Raw genomic sequence first — 26,174 nt, forward strand, 5'->3', positions numbered from 1 at the left:
TTGTTTCGTTTTGTTTTTTCATGTGGGCTATCGGGGATGTGACTCGGGGCACTGAGCCACATTCCCAGCCCTATTTTGTACTTTAGTTAGAAACAGGGTCTTACTGAGTTGCTTAGCTCCTCGCTTTTGCTAAGACTAGCTTTGAACTCAAGATCCTCCTGCTTCAGCCTCCTCCTGTCTGAGGTTACAGGTGTGCGCCTCACTGACGTTTTGCAGCTGTGGTAGGTTCATGCGCATTAGGCAGGCAGGCAGGTGCTCTCCCCGAGCCACCTCTGGCTGGTTCATGTATGTTTAGGGTGATCATGTCTTTGTCAGCTGACATTTTAATCCTTTCCTAATGTCCTTTATTCCTTTTTCTTTTTTGTTTTATTTATTTTATTATTATTATTATTATTATTATTTTTTTTTTTTTGGTGGTGCTGGAGACTGAACCTGGGGCCTTGGGCATACTAGACAAGTGCTTTACCACTGGGTTACATCACCAGCCCCTTTAATATTTACATAGCTGCTCTAACTTTCTTTCGATTACTGTTTGTGTAGTGTATCTTTTTCTTCCTTATGCTTTTTTAAAAAGTGTATTTATTTATTTATTTTTGTGGTGCTGGGGATTGAACCCAGGCCCTTGTGCATGTGAGGCAAGCACTCTACCAACTGAGCTATATATCCCCAGCCCTTCCTTATGCTTTTAATCTACTTTTAATGTTAAATATATCATGAATTTAATATAGATAGTATATAATTGGTTGTTTTTTAATTTTTGTATTTTTAACTGGTACATAAAAACAATTGGACATATTTTTGGGGTGACGTGATGTTGCAACACACGTACATATCAGGTGATGTTTAAATCAGAGTTAACATATCCGCCTCCTCAAACGTTTATCATTTATGGCCAAAAAACATCAAGGTTTTTTTTCTAGCTTCAAGAAATACACAGTGCAATTTCATCATCTGTGGTCACCCTACTGTAGGACAACACACTAGTACTCCTCTCTTAGTGCCCATTGATCAACCTTCTCCACCCCTTCCATCCCCATGGGAAAGGTGGGGGGCACACACCTATAATCCCAGTGACTTGAGACTGAGGCAGGAGGATCCCAAGTACAAGGCCAGCCTGGGCAGCTTAGCAAGGTCCTGTCAAAAAAGACAGGGGTGGAGTGGGAGGGTCGGGATAGCTCAGTGGTAAAGCACACCTAGGTCCAATCCCCAGTACCTCAAAAAAAATAAAATAAATAAATAAATAAAACCTAATTTTAAAATCCTTCTTTTGTAGAGTATTTAATTTAGGCCTTTTTTTTTTTTTTTTTTTTTGTGATACAAGGCATTGAACCCAGGGATGCTTTACCACTGAGCCACATCCCAACCCTTTTTATTTTTTATTTTGAGACAAGGCCTCACTGAGTTGCATGGGGTCTTGCTAAGTTGCTGAGGCTGGTCTCAAACTTGTGATCTTCCTGTCTCAGCCTCCCAAGCTGCTGGGATTGCAGATATTAGCCACCACGCACAGCTTAATAAAATGATTAATAAGCTTGGATTCAGGTATCCCATTTTGTTCTGTTCTTCTGATTCTTCCTCTTTCTTTTGCGTAATAGAATATTGTTAGTATTATGTTTCATTTATTGTGTCTTTTACTATGTGTCTGTGTTACAGTTTTGGTGGTTGAGGGTTTCAGTATACATACTTACCTTTTCACAGTCTAAGAATCAGCTTTTCATCACTTGCACATGGAATGCAAGACTCTAGCTACTGCCTAGGTCACGCCCTCCCTCCCTGTCCTGACATTGTCTTGTATGTTACATACGTACCCCCAAAACCTATCACAAAGTGTGCTGTTTTACTGTCAATCATCAGACATATTTTAGAAATTCTGGAGGAGACAAATAGTTTTATATTTACCCAGATAGTTACTTCTGTTGTTCTTTATTCATTACTGATGGCTCTGGGTTTCCATCTGGTGTCATTTCCCTTCCAGTTGGAGAAGTTTGTTTGCCTTTTCTCTTGTCTTCTCCACACTCCCTTCCCCCTCTCGCTCACTCCCAAGTCTGCTGGCAACAGATTGTCTTCTTTTTCCTCCTCCTCACACTCAGGCCTGAAGGATATTTTCTCTGAATGTAGTGTTCCATGTTGACAGTTCTTTTCTTACCACATTCAAAAAATTTTATCACTTCCAGCTGGAATGTAGCTCAGTGTAGAGTGCTTGCCTAACATGTCCTAGGCAAACACACACACACACTCTCTCTCTCTCTCTCACACACACACACACACACACACGCGCGCACACGCAGCATCACTTTCTCTGGCCCTCGTAATTGCTCATGAGAAGTTTGTGGTCACTCAGATCATTATGCCCCTATAAATATGTGTCTTTTCTCTCTGGCTGCTTTCAGATATTTTCTTTGTCTTTAGCTTTTAGCAGCTTGTGATGCCTCTGGGCACGGAATTCTTTGTGTTAATCCCATTCAGGTTTACGTAGCTTCTTGAATCTGTAGTTTTCTGTCTTTCACTAAATTTGAGAAGTTTTCAGCCTTTATCCCTTTCAGTGCTTTTCTCCCCCTGGTACTGGGGATTGAGCCCAGGGACACTCTGCAACTGAGCTGTACCCCCAGTCCTTTTTATTTCTTGTTTTGACAGAGGATCTGGCCAGGTTGCCTAGGCTGGCCTTGAGCTTTCCACCCTGCTGCCTCACCCTGCCTCGTTGCTGGGATTATAGGGGTGGCCACTGGGCCCGGTCCCTTCCAGTACCTTTTCCATTACCATACTCTGTCTTCTCTCCTTCTGGGACCGCAGTGTTGGGCTTTGGGATCATCCCCCAGATCTCAGACCTCTGCTTTTGTTTCTAGTTTTTTCCCCCTTGCTTTTGGCTGGATTAGATTATTTCTAAAGCTCTATCTCCAAATTGACTGTTTCTTTGTGAACTAGTGAGTTTTAAAAGTCCTTTTGTAGCTTTCTACTCTGAAATTGGCATTTTGTTTTTCTTATCTATTCTTTTGCTAAAACTTTTGGTATTTCCATTCATTAAAGTATCTCCCCCTTCCTTTTTTTTTTTTTTTTTTTTTTTTTTTTTTTTTTTTTTTTGTGGCCCTAGGGATCCAACCTAGGGCCTCCCAAATGCTCTACCACTGAGCTGTACCCCAAGCCTCAGCACTTTTTAAAGTCTGTTTTCAGATAATTATGACACCTATGGCCTCTTGGCATTGGCATCTGTCAGTTATCACTTCCCCTGTGAACTGAGTTTCTCCTGGTTCTTTGATGCTAAGCGATTCTCGATTTTATTCTCTCATGACGTGCACTCTTTGTCTTAGATCCTATGGAGAATGGTGGTGTTTTTGTCTGAGCAGGCTGTCACCCAGCTGGGACCAGGTCACGTGTTCCAGCCAGCCTTCTGTGGGTTGTGGTTTCAGTGTTAGTTCCCCTTTTGAAGGCTTTGCTGTGTACTTCACCTGTACTTGTGGATGCTATCCATGGGCTGGGCTGGGACTTGGTTGCAGTTCCTGAAGTTCAGTTTTCAGAGCTTTCGTGGTTATTTAGAGTCAGCTCAGGTGGGCCCGGGGGCTCCTCACCCACTTTCTAGGGTTGCTTTTCTGAGTTCCTCCCTCTGTGATGGCCCTGTGCTGTTCACTTCTTTGGGCCTCCCCTGTTTGGTCCCCAGCTAGAAGGTTGGACTTTGGTCCCCTCTGTGCTTCATGCTTGCTCGAGGGTGCCTGGCTGGGCCTGTGTCTGGCCATGCAGTAGAGGCAGCAGGCACTCGGCAGGGGACCCACTTGCTTTTTGGGGATTGCTGTTGGTCAGTGCAGAGGAAGTCTCTCACCCTCGGAATCGTAGGCACCTTCATCCCAGGATTGCGTGGGGCTGGGTGACAAACAGGGAAAAAAGAAGAAAGCTACCCAAAACTTCTGCCAAGCCTCTCTCTGTATCAGAAGCCCCTTTCCTCGCTGGAATAGGACCAAGGCCTCTCCTGCAGCCCCATGTTCACTAGTGCCCACTCTGCTTGTCAAGCAGGGTTGAGTCCAGGAGGGGATAGCCAGGGGAAATGTGATTTGGTGGCACTTAAATTCTGGGGTTCTTCCCCATCTGCCTGCTGGGTGACTTCTCGGCGGCCGGGGAGTGGCTTCACACATCCTACCCAGGTGTCAGAGCTGTATTCAGAGGGAAGGGCAACGTTGGGCCTGTTCCACCCTGCCCAGGCCTGAAGCCGCCCTTGCTCTGAGATGCACGCTTCAGAGTTGGTCCATCTGATGCACCTGCCAGCCTGGCTGCAGCCACACTGGGTGCTTGCTCCTGAAGGCAGGCTGACAGGGATTTCTGTTTGGCTTTTCAGGAGACCCCAACCAAAGAGCTGGGACACTGTGGAGGAGAAGCACATGGCCCCGGGCCAGACAGCCCAGCACCGTCTCCTGGCTCCCCCTACCTGAGCAGGTGCATGCATTCTGAAAGCCCCACGGATGAAGAAGGTACTTCCCTTCCCTGGCTGACTTTAAAAGAACCCGAAAAACAGCTTCAAAGAATGGGATCGTTTTGGAGAACATAGTTTGTTGCCTCAAGTGATCTTCTCAGCCTGTGACACATGGGGAGCGGCCCGCCAGGTGCTAGCTGAGCTGTGTCTGGACAGCCAAGCACAGCTGTGCCTTTGAGTGCTCCCTCCCTCCTTATCACAGAGTGATAATCGGGGGTTTGTTTATTTTCAGGTGGAGGCTTCGAATGGGATGATGACTTCTCTGCAGATCCTTTCATGTCGAAGACGACGAGCAACCTTCTCGGTTCCAAGCCTTCTCTTCAAACATCCAAGTACTTCTCTCCGCCGCCACCGGCCCGGAGCACAGAGCAGAGCTGGCCGCACGTGTCTCCCTGTTCCAGGTTCTCCATCTCTCCTGCCAACATCGCCAGCTTCTCTCTCACGCACCTCACTGACTCGGACATTGAGCAGGGAGGTGAGAGGCGCCCCTTGTGTGCTGGGTGGGTGGTGGAGGTGGGGCAGGTTTCAGCCTGGGGTGTTCCCTGGACTCAAAGCCATGGTACTTGCTGAGTGGATCGTACATTTTTGTTGTAAAACTCTCACCATCTTAACAATGTTCTCGGGGTTACTCTGAGGGCTCATCACTGCTTGCCACTGCTGGGCTGGTGACCTGAGCCGAAGGTGGGAACCAGCCAGAGGCTGCCTGGCTCCGGGACTCTAGGAGTTCCCAGCCGGTGCTTTTCCTGCCCCCTTTCCCCTTCTGCTGCTGCTCCCACTCCCCCAGTCTCTAGTTTCCCCAGAGATCCAGCCTTTCAGAAGGTGTGTGCTCAGAACACTCGACCTGTGGTTTTGAAATTGAACCTGGTGTGCTCTGGCTCTTCCCTGGGGTTGTTGATTTTGCCAGTAAGTCTTAAGTCTTGGTCTCTCTGTGATAGAGGACCAGGTGGGAATTCATGGGCAGGGGCACATTTGAAGGTGCAATATCTGAACATTTGGGTTCTTTTTCCCCGTACCCAGATTGAAAGATAATGTTAATAGATTTTTTTTTTCTTTGAAGTTTACAGCTCAAATAATAAATGTGAAATATAAAGAGTTGTTATCCGTGTTTGCACTGTTTGGCTGGTGCCGATTAGATAATGCTGCGCCTGACGGTCTCTCGGGCAGACGTGCAGGTTGGGGCTGACTTTTTCGTGCCCTGGGCGCAGAAGTGGAGCTGCCATGGGAGCTGAGCAGCTGTGTGTGTGGTCGGCAGGTGCTGCTCTGAGGAAGGACGGGTTGGCTCGGGCAGGTGTGGGGCAGCCAGGTACGGCTGCAGTCCTTTTCCTGCCAAACTGGTCAGAGACTCCCCCGACTCCCACTTCCTGGGACAATCCTTTTTAAAACCCATTTTGTCATGCTGTTTCCTCTCCCACATAGGCAGCAGTGAAGATGGAGAAAAGGATTAGCTGGCTGCAACGCACTCTGGCCAAGCAGTGTTCCACGTGTCAGCCTGAGCAAGCATATCCACCGCTGCTGCTGGGAGCTGGGAAAGGGACTCAGAGGTGAAGGGTCGCTGGACCACCGCGGGGCCTGGCAGCTGGCCCCTCTGCAGCTGCTCACCTGCGGCCCCCTCACACTTGAAGTGCTCATGGCTGGTCATCCTGGCAAGGTGGTCACGCGGCCTCCATGTGTATGGGGAACCGTGTGCACCCGGGTGTGTGTCTGTTTTCCGCCTCCTCTTCCACATCCACACCTGTGCCTCCTGGTCTGGGCACAGATGCTGTGGAGGGTGCACCAGGGGAATGGTCACAAGTGAGCCATATTTATTGTTTTTAAAGAAATCACTAATTGCTCTCTGTAATTGCACTGTGGATAAGTGTTCTAAGAGTCCCAATATTGTACAGAATCGTAAATTATTCAAGGAAAATACGGCAGGTCAAGCTGGTGCTATTCACTAGTTTGATTTTTTTTTAATAGTTTATTTGCTCTGCATGGTACTTGTAAAGCTTAAATATTTTGAGTGTTATGCCGTCTTCAGAGTTGTTGGAACTGTACATATGGTACTCTTTCATAAATGATATTGATTCTGAATGTTAGTGTTTTATGTTCTTATAGGAAATATTTTTGATGAATCCAAAAATACTGCTCTGTTTTGTTGATAGACTCAAACACATTTTGTCTGTTCTCTATTAGATGGTTTCCCTGTAGCAAATGAGGCTTCTCTGAGCAGCTGAAGGATCTTGCAGCCTCTCTGTGGGATGTTCCCACTCTGACCCCACTGTTTTTCAATGCTTTGTTGGTAAAGATTGACAGGAGGTGCACCCCAGAACTCAGCTGCGGGCTGCTATCCCTGGGGCCAGGTTCTGGTGTGGCAGGTCAGGCAAGCTGCAGGCTGTGTGTGGCCTCCTCTCCACTCCCCCGTCCCCCAGTGGCCTAGCTGCTGTAGTTCTTGTGTGTGTCCCTCCTCCGAGGCACTGGCATCCCCGTGTGTTCCTGTAGAGGGCTCTGGATGCTGAGGGCCGTGTGAATAATTCTGTTTGTCTACTTCAGGTGTGGTTGAGTCAAGTGCTTAAAAAATTTCCAGGGGTTGGGGTGGTAGCTCATTTGCCCAGCATGCCCAAGATCCTGGTTCCATAGCACTGGGAAGAGGGAAATCTCTGGAGCTGGGCCTCCAGGTCATGGCAGGTGTCTTTGTAACCCAGGAGATAGACCGCATCTCTCGGCTACAAGGAAGAAGACGGGACCACGGCAGAGCCTCAGCAGCTGATGTGCCCTCCTGGTTGTCCTGTGTGACTGTCACAGCTTGCATAGCCTAGGGGCTTATCTGCACAGCCTTTCCCTTCTCCTTCTGATTTGAAAGGGACTGAGCACGTCCAGTGCAGCTTCATCCCAAGCCGGCAGGAATCGGGCCTCCCTGACTCAAAGCCGACCTCATCCTGCTGTCCTTGAGCTCTGCTTTGACATCAGGAAGTCTCCAGTGGCTAGTGCGACGTAGAAACACTATTTGAGCTAGCACTGATCCTCCTGGGCTGGGTCCCCTCACACTGGCCCTTCACCCCAGATATTTTCGGGTGCTGATCTGCTTTCCAGACTCCAGCAAGACACTGGAATGAATCTCCAGACTGCTGCCGGGGTTGCGTGACATCAACCGGCTCCAGTCCCGTGCAAACTGCAAATGTGGATGTTGGCTAGAGTTTATGTGGTAAATTATGACATTTATTATGAATTCTGATTCACTCCACAAATTTTTCTACTAAGCAATAAAACTTTCCAAAGCAAGAAAATTCAGAATGGAGTCCCTTTGCCCCCGACTTAGTCTGAACACAGTGCTCTCCGGGTCTGCCGAGAGCACTGGGTCTTGACATTGGAAGCAGGACTTTGAAGGTGATTTTGCCAAAATGTCAGAACTGAATTTCTTGCCATGGCGACTTCCTGAGTTTTCTGATTTTTTTTACCTCTATCTACCAGTCTTAGTTGAGAGAGAAATGAGATGTGATTATATTCGTTTTTTTAAATTGTAGGTTTAAGAGTTCAGACTTAAGTGACTAAAATCAAGCAGATCCATAGACTATATAGCCTTCTTACATAGTTAGCCCAGGATAAATTTACTGATATTTTGGGGCTGTACCTTTTTCACTATATTAAGATTTTTTAACAACATAATTCCCACTTTTATTTATTTTAGGTCTGTATCACTCTCATAATTAATTGCCAAAAGCATTTTATACCTTGAGTTGGGGATGGGGTGGGGTGGCTCTTAACTGTGGTGTTGCATGGAGGGGAAGACTGTATTTCTGATAAACTTGTGAGTCAACATGGTTTTTTGAAATCTCAAGCAATACAAAGAAATTTAATTCAATAGATTAAAACTTCAACCCATTTTTGAAGTGTCAAGCATGCGCCTTGTTGTTCAATTCAGGGTTGGGGGTTTGTTGTTGGGCTTCTTTTTTTTTTTGTCTTTCTTTTTTTTTTTTTTTTAACTAATAAGTTGGTTACCAGTAGTGGGTTTTATGAACGGTACTTGTTCTAATAAGTTGTGCAATGAAGTAAATCATTGGCATTCTCTAGACGAAGTGGGGAGGTTTCTAATACCTGAGGCATTTCCTGGCCCTCCTTTGGGTAGCCATACAGGATCTGTCCAACTTGATTTAGATCTTACTTTGGTGGAGTGTGTATATTTTAAATCTTGTAATAGAATAATCTTGTCATTCCCCTCCTAGCTAGATGCTGATTCCTGTTATCAAATGTCCCTGTCATAAGCAGAAAAAACTGTAGAGGAAGTCCTCCCAGATCCTTCTGAGACTCAGATCCATGTCTGGGTCAGAAGCCATTCATCTTAAGGGTGAAAGAAGAAAGCTGAATTTAAAAAGATCATCCATTCTATTTTTAAATGTTCAGGCCTGTTTCTATAGAGATGGTTTTATCTAAGAAAAAAGTCTTTGTATGTCTTGCTGCCGTAAAACACCTTCCAAAAACCTCTTCCTTTTATTCATATTTCCCATAGGGTATTTGTAGAGCTAATGACCTTTTGCATGTCTGTCCCAGGGGCCTGGCAGAAGGGAGGCAGCTCCTCGTTTTCCTCTGCTCAGCCAGTCACCTAAAAATTCAGATGCAAAGCAAGTGTCATACTACAAATGTCAGTTATAGGGGGCTTCAGAGCATTGAGCTCATGAGGAGTAACCTTGAAATAAGAATGGGCATACAGTTACTTCTGATGAAAATCTCAAAAACAATATTCCTAAGTAGCAATGGGGTTGGCTCCAGTCTTGGCTGTTGAAAAAGAAAACTCTCTTTAGCATATAAATAAGTTCTTGAAGATGTGTTGACAGTATTGCATTACTGACACCCGTCCGGGTCAGCTGGAATGGCTCGAGCACGGACTGTTAACTTGTTGAAGTCCATGCAGGCTTAGCTGGGTCTGGATGGTGGGACTCGTCTACAGATGAGGGCCTGGGGTGATCATACCTACAAGGCCTTTGTACTTCACAGTCAGAAGAGGTTCACGGCAATATAACAGTTAATGAACTTTCAGTTTAAATTGTGTACATTTTTAAATTGTAAGATTTTTACTGTATATTGATGCATAGTGTGATTCAATAAATTGCTTGTAATTTAAAAACTATTTAATATTCAAAATAAATATAGTTATATATTTATAAACTCTGTTGCTTCGTTTATTCTGTGGCTTTTCCATGAAGCACGAGCAGGGCTCTGGTGCTGGCTGGGTGCCTTAGCATCTTACCTGTCATTCGAAGGCTCTGCACTACTTAAGAACTCAGAAGCATTTTAATTTCTGAGGTCCTTGCTTGACTCAGCCTTAAAGATCCTCTCATCACCAAACTAACCTCCACTTGAAACCAGCCTTTCTGCATGGAGTTGGGTGTCCCTCTGGTCCCTTACCAAGGTGCAAGTGGCCAAGAGGGAGGCGATAGCCTCCTGCCATAACCATGGCCCATAGGGCTGACTGGTCACCTCAGGTCACAGGTGAGAGCCTCAGTGTGTGGATGAAGCAGACCTGAGTCCCATGTCAGAGGTGCCCAAGATTCCACAGCATGATCCAGTGGGGTTCAGGCCTGCCAGCCACATGACAGTTCATGTAGCTTTGGGGCTTGTCTTAGCTCCTGAGCAAGGTGCTGCTTTGAGCATCTTTAAATCCCTGTAACAGGTGGGGAAGCTGAGGCAAGGGATGATGCAGTACAGCAGGTGAGTAGCAGAGTCAGTTTTGAGCCCAATCTGTCTGCCCCTGGTCCCTGGAAACCCCGATCCAGAAATTGCCAGCTCCTCCCCGTTGACCAGGACAGGCCACCAGGAGCTACCAAAGACACCACCCCCCCAAGTGGGGCTGAGGCAGGCGGAGCAGAGCAGGCATCCCCCAGCCCTTGGGTGTACCGGGTTCACAGCAAAAATTGGGGTACGCTGGGAGCCGGGGAAACTTGGCCCTTGCTCAAGGATCGTGACTGCTACCCTTTTAAAGATTCTCTACTAGTGGCAGGAGGATTGCAAGTTCCAGGCTAGCCTGGGCAATTTAGGACAGCCCTGTCTCAAAGTTCTAAAAATTAGTAAGATTCTCTATTATCTAGAGCGGCTGCTTCGCGACTGGCTGGCTGGGCGTTCTGAGCCTCTACCCCAGGTGCGGTCCCGGGGCTTCCGCAGGCCCCGGGAAGCTCGGGCTCCCCACCCGCAGAGCGGCCGCCCGCCGTGCACCGGACGGCCTGAGCTCCAGGCGGACCCGGAGCAGCGGGCCCGTGGGTAGGCAGGAGGCGGGCCGCCACTGCGCTGCCACCGGGTCGGAGAACGGGGGCGTGGCCGCCCACCGGGCCCGCAGGTGCCATCGGCCCGGCCCCGCCCCCGCCCCGCCCCCGCCCAGCGGGCTCATTTACATGCGTCCGCGGCCCCGCCCGGGGCGGCTAAAGCGACGTGTCCTTGTCCCCCGTGGGCAGCCTCGGTGCGTGCGGCAGCGGATCCCCAGGTAACCGGGAGTCTGGGCGTCTGGGTGCTTTGCGGGGAGGGGACCCAGGGGCAGAACCAGAGGGCCGATCGGAGAAAACCCAGGGGGTGGCCACCGGGAGCCCCCGCCCGCCCACACACACGCACACAGTTGGCGCTATCCACGTGGTGGTACTCGGCTCTGCTACAGGGCCCTTGCAATGGTCACCCTCTGACCTGTGACAGGTACCTTATGTCTACAGTGGTTCTGGTCGGAACATTGTCCCTCAGTGTGTCATGCAAGGCAGCGTGCCTATCCCTGGGGCAAACAGGAGGCATTGCAACCTCCAGCCAAGGGGCCACCAATATGAACTAGGGTTGGGACACATCTCTGGGTGGTCTAAACAAAGTGTCAAAGGTCACCTAAGTTCAGGAGCAGTGAGGGGCATGGAACCAGAATAAGGTCTACGGGTCAATGTGAGCCACCCACCCCCTCAGAGACAGGACATGAGATACAGGAAAGTTTGGGGACTCTATGTAAATGAAACAGGGAGATGAGGAGAAGCAGCCAGAGGCTGGGAGGAACACTTGAGGCCACTGAGGTGCAGCCCCAGGGCCACCCGAGCTCAGGGTTCAGTATGTGATTGGGAAGGACCCTGGGGTTCCTTACCTGCTCCAAGGGTTGCACTGCCCCTGGCTACTGATAACATTTCATTGGCAAAGGCACCCACGTACAGGCCACCCTGAGTGTCTACTGGACATGCTGAGTGACCACAGAATGGCCTATGTTCTGGATTTCAGTTTCAAAGACCTCCCCCTCCCAGTCACCACCTCTTGAGACGACCCGTCTGCAGCCATGAAGACCAAGAACCGGCCCCCACGGCGCCGGGCACCGCTGCAGGACACGGAGGCCACGCCTGAGGAGCAGACAGTGGACAGGCCCCAGTCGGGCGCAGGGATAGAGCTGACCAAGGGTCTGCGGAGCAGGACCACCCGCGGAGCTGGGGCACGGGCAGAGAGCGGGCGCCGGAGGCCGGGCGCCAGCGGCCGGCGGGAGAGCAGCGTCCAGCGGCGGCTGGAGAGCAACGAGCGGGAGCGACAGCGCATGCACAAGCTCAACAACGCCTTCCAGGCCCTGCGGGAGGTCATCCCGCACGTGCGGGCCGACAAGAAGCTGTCCAAGATCGAGACGCTCACGCTGGCCAAGAACTACATCAAGTCGCTGACCACCACCATCCTGACCATGTCCAGTGGCTGCCTCCAGGGCCTGGAGGGGCAGGGCCCCAAGCTCTACCAACATTACCAGCAGCAACAGCAGCAGGCCGCCGGGGGCTCGCTTGGAGCCACCGAGACCCAACCCCAGGGCCACCTGCAGCGGTACTCCACACAGATCCACAGCTTCCGTGAGGGCACCTAACGGCCAGGCCCTGGGGTGGGCTGGCAGTGGTGGCCCAGCCTGCCCAGCCCAACCCTGATCGTCCTTACCGCAAGCCCCAGACCAGTTGGTGACACTCCACGAGGTTGCAGCCCCAGCAGATCCATCTTCCCTGAATGCTCAGCTCAGCCATCTCCCTGGAGTAGGTTCTTCCAGTCGCCCAGGGGACAAGAAAGCTATCTAGTCTGGGCCATGACCCTGGGCAGCATGAGCCCCAAGCCCCTCAGCACATCCCAGGTCCTCCATTTTATCTCTGAACCAGGTGGACTAGGCCTGTATGGAAAGGCCTTCACCTTCCCAAGTGGACTCCACCAGTGGGGGCCTCCCTCCTGGGCAAAGGGAGATTCCAGGAAAATGTTTGCTTACAAGTTGCCCCGCTATTGCTGAAGCCAAGGCCGGGGAGGGATCCTCCACACTCCATTGTAGGGCAAGGGGCATGAGCTCAGTCCCCCAGTTTAGAGTAAGCCCAGGCCCAGGGCCCAAGGCCCCCCAGGGAATGTGGCAGAGCCAAGATGGTGGCTCTTCAGCCCCTGGAAACACTAATCGGATGACCTTGGGTTCTTCCTAAAGGGAGCTGGCGGGGAGAAGTTTCCTCTTCTTCTTCTCAAGTGGGTGCTTCTGGGGAGGCAGCAGCACTCCGGCTCTGCCTGTGGAGGGTCTCTGCGGGCCTGGGAGTCTGCGGCCCTGGTGCTGTGGAGCCGGCGGTGGAGAGGGGACCACGTTCCTGGAGAGAAGCTCCAGAGCCCCTGCACAGGGAGAGAGCTTGTCCTGGGCCTCCTGCAGGCTCCCACCCCGTTTGCTATTCGTTTTCATTTCTGTCGCTGATGTGGGGTCGCCATATAACTGGCACAAGACTTGAGGATTTCTTGGGTCCTGTTTTGAGTTGTTGGGGTTTCGTGCAAAGAGGAGCCTGAGGTGGCAGAAGCGTCCCTCCCCCTACAGTGTACTCCCTAATGGCAAGGACTGGGTGGCTTGGCAGCCCTACTGCCTCTGGCCCTGCTTCCGTCTATCGGGGCGTTCCTGCCCCACTGGCTCTGCCGGACTCGGCCACTTTGCTGTCAACCCCTGCTGGCATCTCCCCGTCTTTGGCCCTCTGCCCAGGGCTGTCCCAGAGTGCCCTGGGAGTCAGGCCCCTCCTGAGCTGCTGTGGGTGGGGGCCATGAACTCTTGCCACCCACAGTGGGCAGCCTTGCCCTACCCAAGCTTGAGGGGTGTGGCACCTGACACTGAAGGTGCCAGTGGGTTTGGGGTCAGCCCTGGTCATGTGCACCCCAAGGAACAGGCATTAGCCACTCAATCTTAACTTTCCTGGTCAGGCTCGGTGGACATGGCCCTAGGCTTGTTGGTATCCCTGTCTCAAGGAGACTTGATCCTGTGCCCCTCCTGCTGGCCCTGAAGGCCTGGTCTGCCCCACCTAGCCTTCTTCATGGGTTAGGTGGGTACTCCAGGTCTTCCTGTCTGTCCCTCCCGGATGGCCACTGTGGAAGGTCAGTGGTCAGGGCACCAACCAATGTGAGCTGAGGCTGGGACAGGGTTCAGTCCTTCCCTGCTGTAGGGGACCTGGCCAGCAGCTCACAAGATGGTAGAGGCCTCCACCACTGCAGGGACTCATGGGGCTGCAGACCAGATGCTCTTGTTTCCAGCAGAGTCTGGGCCAGAGCAGGCCCCGTGCAACCCTGCACTTGCCAGGTGTGCTGACGAGTGAAGCATGGAAGCATGGGGGGTGGGCGCCATCAGGCCTCTGTCCAGGCGCCCACCCCTCCACCTGTGGCTGGCTTACCAGGCTGCCTCTGAATCACTGCCTTATAGGACAATGGCCTCCTGGCACTTTCTGCCCTCAGATGGCACCTGCACCCGTTTCCCAGAGTGACCTGGGCCCAGCTGGCCAGGCCTTATTCACCTGTGGCAAGGGATCTGTACGCTCTTGGCCACATCAAGGATCTTCAGAGGCCCAAGTCCCTCTTGAGGAGAGGGCAGGAAACAGGTTGGCAAGCAGGCAGCCAGCAGGGCCTGCTGCTGGGCCTCCCTCCACACATGCCCTGGACCTCAAGCCCAGGCTGGACTCTTCAATCCTGCAGGGCTGTTTTCTCAAGTCCTTGGATGAGTGGGTTGGAGCCATCCACCTGCTCTGAGCCCAGGTCACCTGGGCCACCAGATCCTGTCACCTCCCCCGAGAGCAAGACTCCAGAACTGCAAGCAATTTCCATCTGGGAAAACTCAACTGGTACGGGATGCCTGCGCCCATCATCGTGGTGAAAATGCTTCATAAGTGACCCAATGTTACTTTTATTTTTTTCTAATGGTCCCTTCAAAGTACTAGTAAAATTGATGCTGTGTTGTAAAATGAAAATAAAAGATTTCAGGGCAAATGCTGCTCTGCCTGCCCCCCATACAAATGCATGGGGAACTGTGCATTTTAATCAAAATGTATTAATAAAAATATGCCATTTACACTGGTGTAAATTTTTATTGAATAAAGCATCCAAGGGATCAAGACAGTGTGGGGATGCTGAGCAGGTGAACAGTTGGTGCTGAGCAGCAAGAGAACATGTCACTCTAGAGGGCAGAGTGACACCTCAATGCCTCGCTGAGAGCCACCTGCAGACAGCAAGTCACAGCAGGAACATACAAGTCACGTTGTGGGGGAACAATCCATGATGCCCACCCTGAAACCTGACGCTGAGATAGCCGCCAACAGGGTCACCCCAGGGTCACTCCTGTCTTTCCCCTGGGCTCTGCACTCAGGCATGCCTGGTCCCACCTCTAGAAACTGTGGACACCAGGCCCTCAAATGCACGTGGAAGGGGACCCCCAAAGAGACCATGTTTAGGGTCAGCTTCTGGTGACAAGCCCTGCACAGCAAACTGGAATCGCGTGTGAACACAGAGCTGGCCACTCCTAACCATGGGACAAGATGCAGCCTGGGAGGGCCAGGCGGGAGCCAGTCCACTCGTTCCATCCTCAGAAGGAGCGTGGACAGGGCCTGGATCTGGTCACCTCCCAGGCACAGTGTAGGAAGTAGCTGGAGACTTCGCCTAAGGGTCACACGGGGGCGACCACGGCGGGGAGGCTACAGGAGGGAGGGTGAGGGCCGCAGGCCAGGCACTTCCTCCTCACCTGGCAAGGCAGGGCTCTCGCCTCCGGGTGGAAGGTACCTTCTCCCTGCCCCGGGGCAGGACAGCTCAGGTTCCGTCCACACCTGCCCGTGGGCACAGCGTTGCTCCCACAATGCCTGGGGGGCTCAGGACGCTGCTCCTCTCTACCCAGCCATCCTGCAACAGGGCCCCAGATCCTCCCCCACAGAGGGCTCTCGAGGTCAACCTGCACTTGGACACCATGTCCCCCGCACTCCAGCAGGCCCTGACCCACCTGCGGAGGACACCTCACTTCAGCATTTATCTGCAACTTGCCAGCTCCGCTTAACTCTCAAAACTCCCAAGTGTTGCTCTGAGGGATAATCACGGCCCGTGGCAGGAGGCCCGGGGACCCACCGCCATTTCTCGTGGGGTAGGGCAGGGCCCAGATGCAACGGGCACCTGACTCGGAAGCATTCCTCCCTGGCTCTGCTCCCAGGGCCAGAGTTTCTGGTGAGCTCCAAGTTCCAGGCTCAGGGCCTGGGCAGGTAGAAGGCACAGGGAAGGAGCAGGTGGGGCGGGCGGGGCGCGGCTCTCCCCGCACCCCGCAGTTCCTCCAGTTCCTCAAGACTGGGGACACGTGTGGGGGCCTCCAGCGGAGCTTCACACCCTGGCACTTCAGCCTGCGCTTCTGATGGGGCCACGCCCCCCACCAGGCACCCTCCTGAGTCAGCCTGGGCGATACCTTCTCATGGGGCACACTTCAGCACAAGAAGGGCTCGAGCTTCGTCCTCGAGCCTGTCACCATCCCTGCCTCTAGGTGACAGGGGTGGCCTCAGCAGCAGACAGGGCCACGGGCCTCCTGCTCCTGGGACACGCTCCGGATGGCCTTGGTGGCATTGGCCCGGACAGAGATGTGGTCCCAGCCTCCCTAGAAAGACAGAGCCACATCACCAAGGCCTCAAGGACCCCTGAGGGGCTCTGTCTGGGCTCTGTCAGGCTCCAGCTGGGCTGAAGCTCTAGTGGCTCTGCCTCAGGAGGGGGCAAGCGATGTGGCACACACTCACCCCAATGCCGTAGTCCCAGCCCTGCCCCTTGGGCTCTTGGGGCTGCACGCCTGTGCGGTGACACACGGTTCCCCGGCTCAGGCCATGGCTCCCCTGGACTTTGTTGGCAATAACCCAGACCTGAAACACAGGCCCGCTGAAGCCCCCGCCCAGCTGTGGGCAGGAGCAGGGAGGCCAGGGAGGAAGCCCGTAGACCCCAAATAGCCGCCACCCTCCGCTCCCCACCTGGTCCAGAGGCCCCACGGACACTCTGCGCACGTTGTTGGACACGTGCTCCCAACTGGAGCCCTGCGGGTAGCTGGGCGTGATCCCTCCGCGGTACCAAAGGTTCCCTGGAGAGAGGCAGCCAAGGTCAGGGCAGAGCCTCGGCCCTCCAGCGTGCAGCGGGGTCTGGGACGTGGGGGGCGGTGCCCCTCTGCTTCTCCACACCTGGGCTCCCGCTGACCCACAGCCGAGCCTGGGCCGCAGCCAGCTCTGCCCTTTCCACACTCCGGGCTTCACCTGCGCTTCATAATCGCCCCATTGTGCTGGGCAGCGCTGGTGTTATCCTGTCTCTACTGAGGTAGAAACTGAGGACAAAGAATTTTTTAAACAAATAAAATAGAGAACCGGATCTGGAAGAAACACCCTGGATTTCAAGTCTCCATTCTGCCTTTTCCTAGCCATCTCCTCATCTATAGTGACAGACCTTGAAGGGAACTGGCCAGAGCCCTGCCTAAGATGACAGAGGGGTCAGGTATGGCTGACAGCCGCCCTGTGCTGCCCATGGGGCTCCCATGTCACAGGCCTGAATGGAATCTTCTAGAAGACACTCCCAGTGCCAGCTCTGCCATGTGGTCACCAGCCTTGACAGTGGTGGCAATGACCAGCTTTCTGTCCAATTAGGGCTTGGCTATCTGGAGCCAGTGACTCCCCCAGCCCTGGTTTACTTGGGGAGGAGACTAGCACCAAGGCTGACCTCAGGCTGGACACCTCTCATGGCAGTACAAAGGTCTCCAGGCCTGAACTGCAGCTTAGTGTCCTACCTCCACAATGTAGGAGGGTCATATTGACACACAGGCCAACTGCTTGTCTCTGACACCTGGCATTCCATGTCCCCAGGGGAAACATGGCTCAGGAAAGTCTAAGCACCATCAGAAGAGACCCAGAGGCGGGCCATCCCAGGCTCCTGATGGAGATCATGCCTCCCCGTGGCCTGCCCACTGTCCCTCAGGGAACCCCACCATCCACGCCGACCACACAGAAGCCACTTGCCATTCTCGTCCAGGGCGTACACAGACGTCTGCCCGACAGACACCTGGGACAGTCTCTGTTTGGGAGGAGGTGGGATGTGGTACCAGCAGTCACCTGTGATGGGAGAGCTGACTCAGGGGGCTGCCCACCAAATCTGAGACTCCATATGCAGCTGGGGCCTGGTGAGCTGAGGCCAAGCAGGGCTGCTCAGCTCCACTGTCCACCCAATATCCTGGCCTTGCCCAGGGCCCTTGAAGGGCATGGCAGGTGTCAACAGGGGGCCCAACAGACCAGTTTAACCAATGCAGACCTGAAGGTGCTCAGCCTGGCACACAGCAGATAGCTGCCACAGTGGCCACCTTCAACCCCCGCTTTGTGGAGGGAGCTGTAAGCCCCTCAGCCATCCCTCTGACTACCCTCCCAGCTGGACGCTTTCCAGATACCAATGAAGAGCAGCTAGAGTGGTCACAGTAGGTCACACAGCAAGGGTCAGACAGGCCTGGCTCTGGGCATAGGACAGCTGCACAAGGGCGGCCCTGTCACCAGCTATGGCTTGGCCCTGTGACTGGTCCAGAGGCACCACTCATTAAGCACCTCTCAAGCTGAACTGGAACCTTGCTCTGACGGCCCTGTCACAGCATGCTGTCCGTGGGACCCTCCTGGAAGGCGGCACTCACCGGCTGGCTGGGAGGGGGACACGGAGCCCCTGTAGAAAGCAGAGCCATCTCTGGCCACAGCCCACACCTGGTAGCAGGCCCCGATGGAGACGGAGGCGAAGGGCTGGTCTGTGCCAACGTGTAGCCAGGAGGAACCCTAGAGACGGGACGGGGGACAGCTGACGTGGCCACCAGTCAGGGAGCCCCTCTGCCCCCAGGAACAAGTATGGCCCAAGATCCAGCATCTAATTCTGGGCTGGAAACCTGGGGAAGGGCAGGGAGTCCAGGGAAGCCCAGGGACACATGAACCTGGCCTTGCCTGACTCACCCTGAGCACAGCCTGATCCTGGCCTACTGTTGAACCCCTGGGCTTGGGCCTCTCAGCCCTCAAGCAGGAAAAATAATCACATGTGCACCATAACAAGGGTGCCGGAGAGCCCCCATGTCACCTGGGCCCCCTCTGTCCCCCCCACCCTCTGGCCCAGGTCCTGGCCCCGAAAGATGGCAGCTCCTCGTGTCGACTCATCCTCAGGACCAACTGCCCAGAGGCCCGCTGACCAGCTCCACGCACAGGGGCCGTCCTGGGCCGGCCTGGGGAACCTGAGCCAGCCTGGCTCCAAAGCAAGGTACCGGTTTTAGGAAGCACGTGATGATGGCAGCCCTGAGCCCCGGAGGTGCTCACCGCGGGGTTGAGCTCAGACACGCCCAGGCGGCACAGCACATCCCCCTTGTCACTGACGGCCCAGAGGGCGACATTGTGCTGGTGCCCCTCAGCCTCTGGGCTCTCTGGGATGACGGACACGTCCCCGAGGGCAATGGGAGCCACCTCCAGCCAGGGCCCACTGGTCACCAGCTTGCATTTTCTGTTCAGTGAAAGAATACACACTCAGGGGCCCAGCATGACAGCAAGCCTCAGGGGCTGGCACTGCACCTGCCACCTAAGGTGGACACCTGGAGGGCCCAGTGAATAGAACTGAGATGGCTGACATGCCAGCGAAGGAAAGCAGAAGACTCCAGGCTCAGGGAGGGCAGGGCCAGGACCCCTGGAGGGCACCACGTGGGCAGGAGTGAGGGGCCCCTCTTTGCCCGCTACACCTCTCCCAGCTCAACCAGGCCTCCCTCCTACCCACAAGCAGGGCCTGCCAGTGACATTTCTCTTATTTGTTCTTAAAAACAAACTCTTCAGAAACCAGAGCGCGGGGAGCCCGCGGGCATTTCCTGGGCTGACATTTACTTTGGGTTTTCTCCTCCCTCCCCCCTCCCTGTTTCTTCCCCAGAGACTGAGGTCAGAGGCCAGCAGACCTGGCCCGGGAAGAGTCAGGCTGTGACCCCCACCACCCTGTGGTTCCAGCTCACCTGGCCCAGCACCTTCTCCTGACAAAATCCTTCATGGTTTTGTACCCGTGGTATGAGCTGCAGAAGAGGAGGTAAAACCAAGACCACCTAGTGGGAGTTTCTGGAAAAGGATACTACACATGTTCTTTTCCAACTGCTGCAGAGCAAAGCCTTGATGTAGGTCAGGGGGTCAGATGAGTGTGGGGTCAGGGCTGTCTTGTTACAAAGGTCCCCTAGGCTTGGGGCCACCTGGGGCCAGGGCCTCCTTGGGGCCTGGGCTGGCACTGCCCATTCAGAGGGTCAGGAGAGGGGGCCCTTCCCTCCCAGGCCCTATAAGAGTTCTTCTTGGGGGGAGCCCTCAGTCTGAGGCTGAGGAAGGGAGGCTGAGTGCTGGAGGCCTGGTCGCGGGACCTTCCTTCTCCTCCCAGCTGCGTCCTAGTGGGAAGCCGCCCACTCGAGGCCCGTCCAGGCTCCCTGGCTTGGTCTTCCTTGGACTGGACATGGTTCACACTGTGAGGGTCCGTACAGCCACATGGACCTCAACACCGCCCACTGCCCACCAGCCTCCACTTTGTGGCTCAGCATCTGCTTCTTTGTCCACCCACCCACCTGGGCACACCTGCCTCCCAGAATAGCGCCTGCCTCACTCCAAGGGCCTCGAAGGGGCTGCCCTTCACCCTGACACCTTCCCTTACATTGGCCCCACTACCACCTGGCATCCAGGAAATGGCCCAAAGTCCCCCAGGACTCCCTGCTAAGGTGCCCAAGGTCCCCTGCCCTCTTTAAGCCCCTCAGCCCAGAACAGCAGGTCCCACCACTGGTCCCTCCAGAACCTTCAGGCTGACACAGCAGGATGGAGCCAGGTGCTAAGGAACCACAGCAGCCAGGTGGGCCAGGTGTGGGGTGGTGCTCCCCTAGGCCCACCCACTTCTTTCCACCAGCCCCACCCCCGTAGCAGCTGAAGTGACCAGGGCTGGGGCAGGCTAGCCTGGCAGAGGGGTAAGAACCAAGAGGCCACACAACCCAGGGTCCTGATGCTGAAGGACCTGGTCCACGAGGCCCAGGGCAGAGAAACACTCACGCAGGGAAGTCACTGGCGTACTGCCAGCCCTCCTGGTCTGTGCCCCCTGGGATGCTGAAGTCCACATACCAGTCAGAGACCTGGGGAGGAGTGTCAGTGAGAACGAGACGCCCAAGTCTGCAGCAAGCCAGGAACTTGGGGAGAGCAGGGCGGTGCAGGAGGGCCCCCTCCTCCGGGCCACCGGGGGCTCACCCAGGTCCACTGCAGGGACGGGGGCTTTGTGCCAGCCTTGGTGCATTCCTGCAGCCCGGTGGCATCGCTCCACATGTACCGGTCAGTGGGCAGACCCCTGCAGCAGGACAAGAGGTGGGAGGTGAAGAGACCCTGGGAGCAGGCCCTAGGCACAGTCGCTTGCCAGGCGTGGCGGGCAAACTCAGAACTGGCCCATAGTGGGGAGACCAACCAGGGTAATGCACGTCACCATGGTGCCCTGCCATAACAACCGAGCCGTCTACCAAGGCCACAGTGCTGTCTGAGAGCTGCCTCTCTTTCCCTGGTGTTATGAGCTGAATAGTGTCCCCAAAAGACTATGAAGTCCTAACAGCCAGTAAGTATGAATGTGATCTGATTGAGAGGAGGTCACGAGGGTGGCCCTACTCTGACTGGTATATAAAGGGGAAATGCAGACCCACGTGCACGCAGAGGGAGGAGGATGTGAAGAGCGCTGTCGGTGAAGCAGAAGAGGAGAGAAGGAACCAGCCCTGTGACACCCTGACCTCTGACTTCCAGCCTCCAGAGCCCAGGACAATGCATTTCTATTGTCCAGGCCACGCAGCCACACAGGGCACTATGACAGCAGCAAGCAGCACAGGAACCAGGTGTGGGCAGCAGCTGTGAGGCCCAAGTGCCCAGAGCCCACGGCTGGAGCATGTTTGGGATGCCTGCCTGGCCCACGGTCTGCGCTCTCTCTCTGGATTAGGGAGCAGCGAGCCCTTCCTGGTAAGGACAAGGAGGGGCGAGGGGAAGCGGAAGGTCAAGCACATGCAGGCCGTGGACGTTGGTACAGTCCGGGTGTGGGCTTCTGGGAGTACCCACTGCCTCAGGAAAGCTCTGCCTCTGGTTTACTAGGATAAACAGTGAGACACACAAATATTTACACACAGGAAGTGCTTGTGGGTTGTCCTGCGTCCAGGGCCAAGTGAAGGTGGGATGGGCAGGGTCACCTCGGGTGGACTGTCCCTGTAGCCCACCTTCATGCACTGGTCTTTCTCCCCTCCCAGTGGCCCACAGGCACCAAAGGAGATAAGAAGGACACCAAAATGCACAGGGCAGTTAGTATCTCTGGTTAGTGAGACTGGAACAGCCATGAAACTTGTTCCTCAATTGCCTGATATTTATTTCACCAACTTTGAAAAAGCCAGAAATGCACTTTGGCCTCAGTTAAAAACCATGAAATTAACAAATCTGAATATGCCATTTATAATGGCACCAAAAATATGTAACACTGTCCTTAAAGATGTTAAGATCCCTATGTAGAAAATCTCAAAACCTGAGCAGGGTGGTGCATACCCATAATTCCAGATACTTGGGAGGCCAAGGCAGGACGATCCAGTTTGAGGCCAGCCTGGGCAATTTAGACCCTGTCTTAAAATTAACAAAAAAAAAGAAAATAGTGTAGCATAGTGGTAGCATGCCCCTGGGTTCATTTCTCAGTACTGGAAAAATAAAATATAAAAAGAAAGAAAAAAAATCACAAAATCTGATTAAGAAAAAATTATAGGGCTGGGGCATAGCTCAGTGGTAGAGCACTTGCCTAGCAATGTGTGAGGCCGTGGGTTTAATCCCGAGTATCTCAACAAAAAAAAAAAAGGAGGAAAAGAAGAAGTTAATTAACGGAAGAATGAACTCTGTTGGCATTTTAGAGACTTACTACGTAAGGCAGCTATTGTACCCGAACTGAGCTTCAGACTCAAGGCCACCCAGTGGCTTTCCAGGACTGGGACAAGCTGCTTTTCAAGTTCATCAAGAAGAATAGTTAAAAGATAGACCACTGAAGACAGTGAGAAGATTTGTCCCTCTAGCTCTGAAAACCTCCTGTAAAGGGACCATAACTGGGTCAATGTGGGATTAGCCTCAGGACACCCAATAGCCTGATGGAAGAGAAAGGCGTGGAGTGGAGCCGTGCCGTGTGGACACCTGATTTAAGACGAAAGCACCCTATAATCCAGGAGGAAAAGGATAGTCGTTTCAATAAGGAGCAAGAGTCCCTGGATATTTCAAGTGAAAATCACATCCCTGCAAGGCTACAAGTGGTCACCACCACTTTCTAGGCCTCGTGAAAGGCAAGAAGAAAGGCCCACGGAGAGAAGGAAGGAGACCCCAAGAGAGGCAGCTCAGAAAGAAAGACCCTGTGAACAAGGCCTGAAAGAAGGGGTCTAAAGGCAAAATTTGGGACCAGCTCCGTCAGCTAGTCCTGTATGACAAACTTGGAGGAATTTCCCAACTGTAAGGGACGTGTGTTCCCACCATGGTCTTGGAGACCTGAAGAGCTACGCTTCCTGACCAGCGTGGCCTTTGAGGAGCTCGTCAATAAGGACTAACCCTCTGCTTTCAAAGCACGTGGTTCACACAAGAAGCACCAGCAGGAGGTGCCCCACTGCCCTGCAGATGCTCCAAGAGAGCCCAAAGCGATGGCCACACCTGTGACCTCACAAGCCAGAAGGACTGCAAGTTCAAATCCAGCCTGGGCAACTTAGCAGGACCTTGGCCCAAAATAAAAATGAACAGAGGGCTGGAGATGTAGCTCCGTGGTAGAGAACCCCTGAGTCCAATCCCCAGTACTGCAAGGGAAGGGGAAGAAGGCTCAAAGATGCTACAGCAACTGTACACGTGGGAAAACAAAGCTTTATTAAATCAAATATGAATAAACGGAAACCACACCAAACAAAACAAAGTGACCTCATGCCACGTAGTACACATAACAGTTCCAGACGCAACTCCCCAGGCTGGGGAACGAAGCTTACAGAACAGGGTCAACAAACGATGACCCGTGGGCCCAAACAGGCGCACGTCTGTTCTGGAACTGCCTGTTAGCTAAGTGACTTTTACGTTTTTAAGTGGTCAATAAAGATCAAGAGAAAAATCACATTTTGTGGTGGGTGAAAATTTTATGCAGTTCAAATTTTGGCATCTGTATATGAGTTTGATGGCGACTCTGGTGCTCCTTCAGGGACATGCTGCCTGGCTGCTTTGACGCGACCACCACAGAGTTACGCAGATTGTAAGATTTCACTTCAGGATTTTTTTAAAGACCCTAACTTAATATAAAGGAAAGGACTGATCAACTAGACTACATGCACTTAAACATCAAAAGTTGCTGAGAGAAAAGGCAAGACAGGAGACAGTCCCTCACCACCTTCACCTGCCTAAACACCCAAGTAAGACCACCATCTTGTTAGTGGTTAGGATTTGTGGCTTGGCAAGTGGGGAGGGGGGGATGGTGGGGGTTGGGTGCAATTCGGCAATGTTCTGTCTCTTGACCTGGTGCTGGAGGTGTGAAGCCCAGTGGGAGGTGCACACAGTATGTATGTAATACATACATAAGTATTGTGAACTTTTTATGTTACACCCCTTAGTAAGCGAGTTTTAATATTCATTATACCAAGAAAAGCGCCCTCCACAAGCAGTAACATTCAGTTAATTCCACGTAGGGGACCTGATGCCAGCTCAAGGCTGCACTGGACATTGCTGCCCAGTTTTGTCAGGATTGTGACCTGGCCCAGGCAGGGTGCCCTGGTGCCACTCACCTGCTGGTGTAGCCTGTGACGGGGTTCCAGCGCTGGTTCTCATAGATGTAGACGCTCTTCACGTCCGACTGTGTGTAGATGTTGCTGGTGCTGCTGGCCAGGCCTGTGGGCAGAGAAGGCCACGTGGTCCTGAGGCCCCACTGGCCTCCCTGGAACCCCTGATTTCCCTCTGAAGGACCAAGGCCCTCAGAGAAAGGGTGGGGAGGGTGGGTTGGAGCCAGGCAGCTGAGCCGGGTTGCAGGCCTGGTAAGTGAATCTCACAGGGCCTGTCGGGCTTGGGTGTCTCTGCTCTGTGACATGCCTACTCTGGGGTTGCACCGCCTCGATGAGAAGAACCTCCCGAGCACGCCACCTCCCACACCCCATCCCATGCTCTGTTCCCAGCACATTCTGTTTCCACACTTGCTTCTGCCTCCGCTCTCCACAGGCCCACCAGGATTCAGAGGTTGGGCCAGGCCGTCAGGAGGCCTGGGTCACGGAGCTGCCCCAGTGCACCCCGAGGTCTCGTCTGTGAAACCAGGGGCTGAACACACTGGAGGTCCCTGGCAGCTGCCTTCTAGAATCTTCAAGGCCCTCCACTCATTCTTGGAGGGCTTCGTGGAGGTGAGACCTGGTCTCCGGGCTCTCATGTATCATGGATTGGCCTGGAACTGTCCTCTGTAGAGGCTGGCAGTGGTGAAGGTCACCTGTCAGCCAGCTCTTAGCCAAGTGTCAGTACTGGGACAGCAGCCCTGGCACTGGACAGGGAAACCAGAAGGGGATTAGAGGAGGGAGCACCTGGGAAGGCTCTGGGCAGGCCTGGGAGCTAGTCCTGCCAGCCAGGGGCGCTCCAGCCACCTCACCTTGGAAGCAGCCTCCGCCATAGCCACCTGTATACACCCAGGCTGTGTGGTCGTAGCCGATGCCCCATACCACGCCACGGCTATTGGCCTCCACCACCCTCAGGTGGCCTCCCATCTGCCGCCAGAACCTGGAGGGCCGAGAAAGGCATCTCAGTCCATCTTTGTCCTTCCACCTGTCCTGGGCCTTTCCTTTTGGCTTCTCATGGACAAGCTGTCCTACAAGTCCCGGGTCCAGCAGAACTGGTAACACACCTGGCCCCCACTTTAGTGTTAACCGACATTAAAGAGGGCAAAGCAGGTATTCAGGAGCCTGTCCCCAACCCTGAGCTGAACTGATCAGGGTGGAGATCCCCTGCAGGCTGGGGTGTGGGGACGGGCTGGCCGCACAGTGCAGGTGTGGCCAGGCATGAAGGTCATGACAGAGGGCAGGAATGTCTCATCATCTGCAGGAGCAACAGTAAGACCAGCAGCTGGGTCAGCTTCCTGCAGGCTGAGGCCATGACCCTGTCATTTGAAGGTGTGGGGCGCACATGGCTTCGGTGAGCATCCGGGATCCCCTTCTATGGTGGGGGTTTCCAGGGCTCCATGGTGACCCACGGTAACTGAGTCTAGCACCTGATCAGGAAGTGTCCTCTAGGGTTCTCCTCAGGGCTCTGTTCACACCATGGCCCTCAGTGACTTCGTTCCCTCTTGTGACTTTAAATGCCCCCAAAGAGCCACCTCGAGCCAGCTTGAGCCTGCTCCAGGCCTCCCACAAACCACACAGCTGCCCCACACCCAACTGCCAAGCCTGCCAGCTTTACCCCAAGAACCACCCCAGGTATTCTCTCTCCTCTGCCTCCAGGGG

The 26,174-nt window shown here is 53.7% G+C and overlaps 3 protein-coding genes across 5 annotated transcripts in view; 2 read left to right on the forward strand and 1 right to left on the reverse strand.

Annotated features, from left to right (window-relative positions):
- LMTK2 (lemur tyrosine kinase 2) overlaps window positions 1-9,601 on the forward strand; it is a 92,321-nt gene extending 82,720 nt beyond the window's left edge. The window contains exons 12-14 of one of the 2 annotated variants that reach the window (XM_079121211.1): window positions 4,319-4,451; window positions 4,686-4,928; window positions 5,870-9,601. In XM_079121211.1, the coding sequence (XP_078977337.1) occupies window positions 4,319-4,451; window positions 4,686-4,928; window positions 5,870-5,898 (405 nt within the window). In that variant the 3' untranslated portion in view covers window positions 5,899-9,601. The remainder of the gene's footprint in view (window positions 1-4,318; window positions 4,452-4,685; window positions 4,929-5,869) is intronic. The other variant, XM_079121210.1, reaches the window with a different exon arrangement.
- A 1,223-nt stretch (window positions 9,602-10,824) lies between these two features.
- Window positions 10,825-14,588, forward strand: BHLHA15 (basic helix-loop-helix family member a15). Its single transcript, XM_079121303.1, has 2 exons — window positions 10,825-10,901; window positions 11,660-14,588. Exon 2 carries the CDS (start codon window positions 11,715-11,717, stop codon window positions 12,273-12,275), a length of 561 nt encoding a protein of 186 aa, XP_078977429.1. The 5' UTR covers window positions 10,825-10,901; window positions 11,660-11,714; the 3' UTR covers window positions 12,276-14,588.
- Window positions 14,589-14,740: 152 nt separating this feature from the next.
- Window positions 14,741-26,174, reverse strand: part of TECPR1 (tectonin beta-propeller repeat containing 1) — a 29,285-nt gene continuing 17,851 nt past the window's right edge. Inside the window, exons 15-25 of one of the 2 annotated variants that reach the window (XM_079121213.1) lie at window positions 25,328-25,455; window positions 24,486-24,588; window positions 20,932-21,028; window positions 20,740-20,819; window positions 19,680-19,736; window positions 19,006-19,186; window positions 18,345-18,480; window positions 17,689-17,781; window positions 16,660-16,766; window positions 16,435-16,554; window positions 14,741-16,298 (exon numbers count right to left, since the gene is read on the reverse strand). In XM_079121213.1, coding sequence (XP_078977339.1) covers window positions 16,203-16,298; window positions 16,435-16,554; window positions 16,660-16,766; window positions 17,689-17,781; window positions 18,345-18,480; window positions 19,006-19,186; window positions 19,680-19,736; window positions 20,740-20,819; window positions 20,932-21,028; window positions 24,486-24,588; window positions 25,328-25,455 — 1,198 coding nt within the window. In that variant the 3' untranslated portion in view covers window positions 14,741-16,202. Of the gene's footprint in view, window positions 16,299-16,434; window positions 16,555-16,659; window positions 16,767-16,854; window positions 17,782-18,344; window positions 18,481-19,005; window positions 19,187-19,679; window positions 19,737-20,739; window positions 20,820-20,931; window positions 21,029-24,485; window positions 24,589-25,327; window positions 25,456-26,174 lie in introns of those variants that run through there. The other variant, XM_079121212.1, reaches the window with a different exon arrangement.

The sequence above is a fragment of the Sciurus vulgaris genome (assembly GCF_902686455.1).
Source record: "Sciurus vulgaris genome assembly, chromosome: 18".
Classification (NCBI taxonomy): Eukaryota; Metazoa; Chordata; class Mammalia; order Rodentia; family Sciuridae; genus Sciurus; species Sciurus vulgaris.